Below are 520 nucleotides of genomic sequence, written 5' to 3'. Positions count from 1 at the left end.
AGAGCTGGGGCTGTTGCCATTGACACATCTGCCTTGCAAACTGCTCGCAGGAGCAGTCCTTCCCTGCCTGTTGACCAGAGGGGGTCCCAACTCGTGACCCCTCTGCAAAACAATCTCAAATATGAAAATGAACTTTCAGGCTGCACAAGAATCTGCTGCCTTAAATTCACAGCAGGGCCTCACTCACAGCTCTTAGCCTCCCTGTTTTTTTCCCCCCAAAGGGGTTCATTAGTGTGGGGCGTAGCCCTCAGTGGGACTTTGCCAGCCCTAACCTCTGCACGTGTGTTCCCCCTCCAGAACTCCAAGGAGTGGACTAAAATGGTCATCAGGAACATCGCATCCTCGGGGAAGTTCTCCAGTGACAGGACCATCAAGGAATACGCCAGGGACATCTGGAACGTGGAGCCTTCTGATCTGAAGATCCCTCCACCCAACGTACCGAGGGATGTGGGTGAAGACAAGACCTCCAATGACACGACAGCCAGCTCCAAGGCTGAAAAGCGGAAGCTGTAGGCAAGAG

General features: G+C 53.7%; 1 protein-coding gene across 1 annotated transcript in view; it reads left to right on the top strand.

The window, feature by feature from the left end:
- PYGL (glycogen phosphorylase L) overlaps window positions 1-514 on the top strand; it is a 33,781-nt gene extending 33,267 nt beyond the window's left edge. Inside the window, exon 20 of the mRNA XM_006023083.3 lies at window positions 298-514. Within this exon, the coding sequence (XP_006023145.1) occupies window positions 298-513 (216 nt within the window). The 3' untranslated portion in view covers window position 514. The remainder of the gene's footprint in view (window positions 1-297) is intronic.
- The last annotated feature ends 6 nt before the right edge of the window (window positions 515-520 follow it).

This window comes from Alligator sinensis, unplaced genomic scaffold (genome assembly GCF_000455745.1).
Source record: "Alligator sinensis unplaced genomic scaffold, ASM45574v1 scaffold50_1, whole genome shotgun sequence".
Classification (NCBI taxonomy): domain Eukaryota; kingdom Metazoa; phylum Chordata; order Crocodylia; family Alligatoridae; genus Alligator; species Alligator sinensis.
Note: the sequence above shows the minus strand (reverse complement) of the source record. Positions and strands in the feature narration are given on the sequence as shown.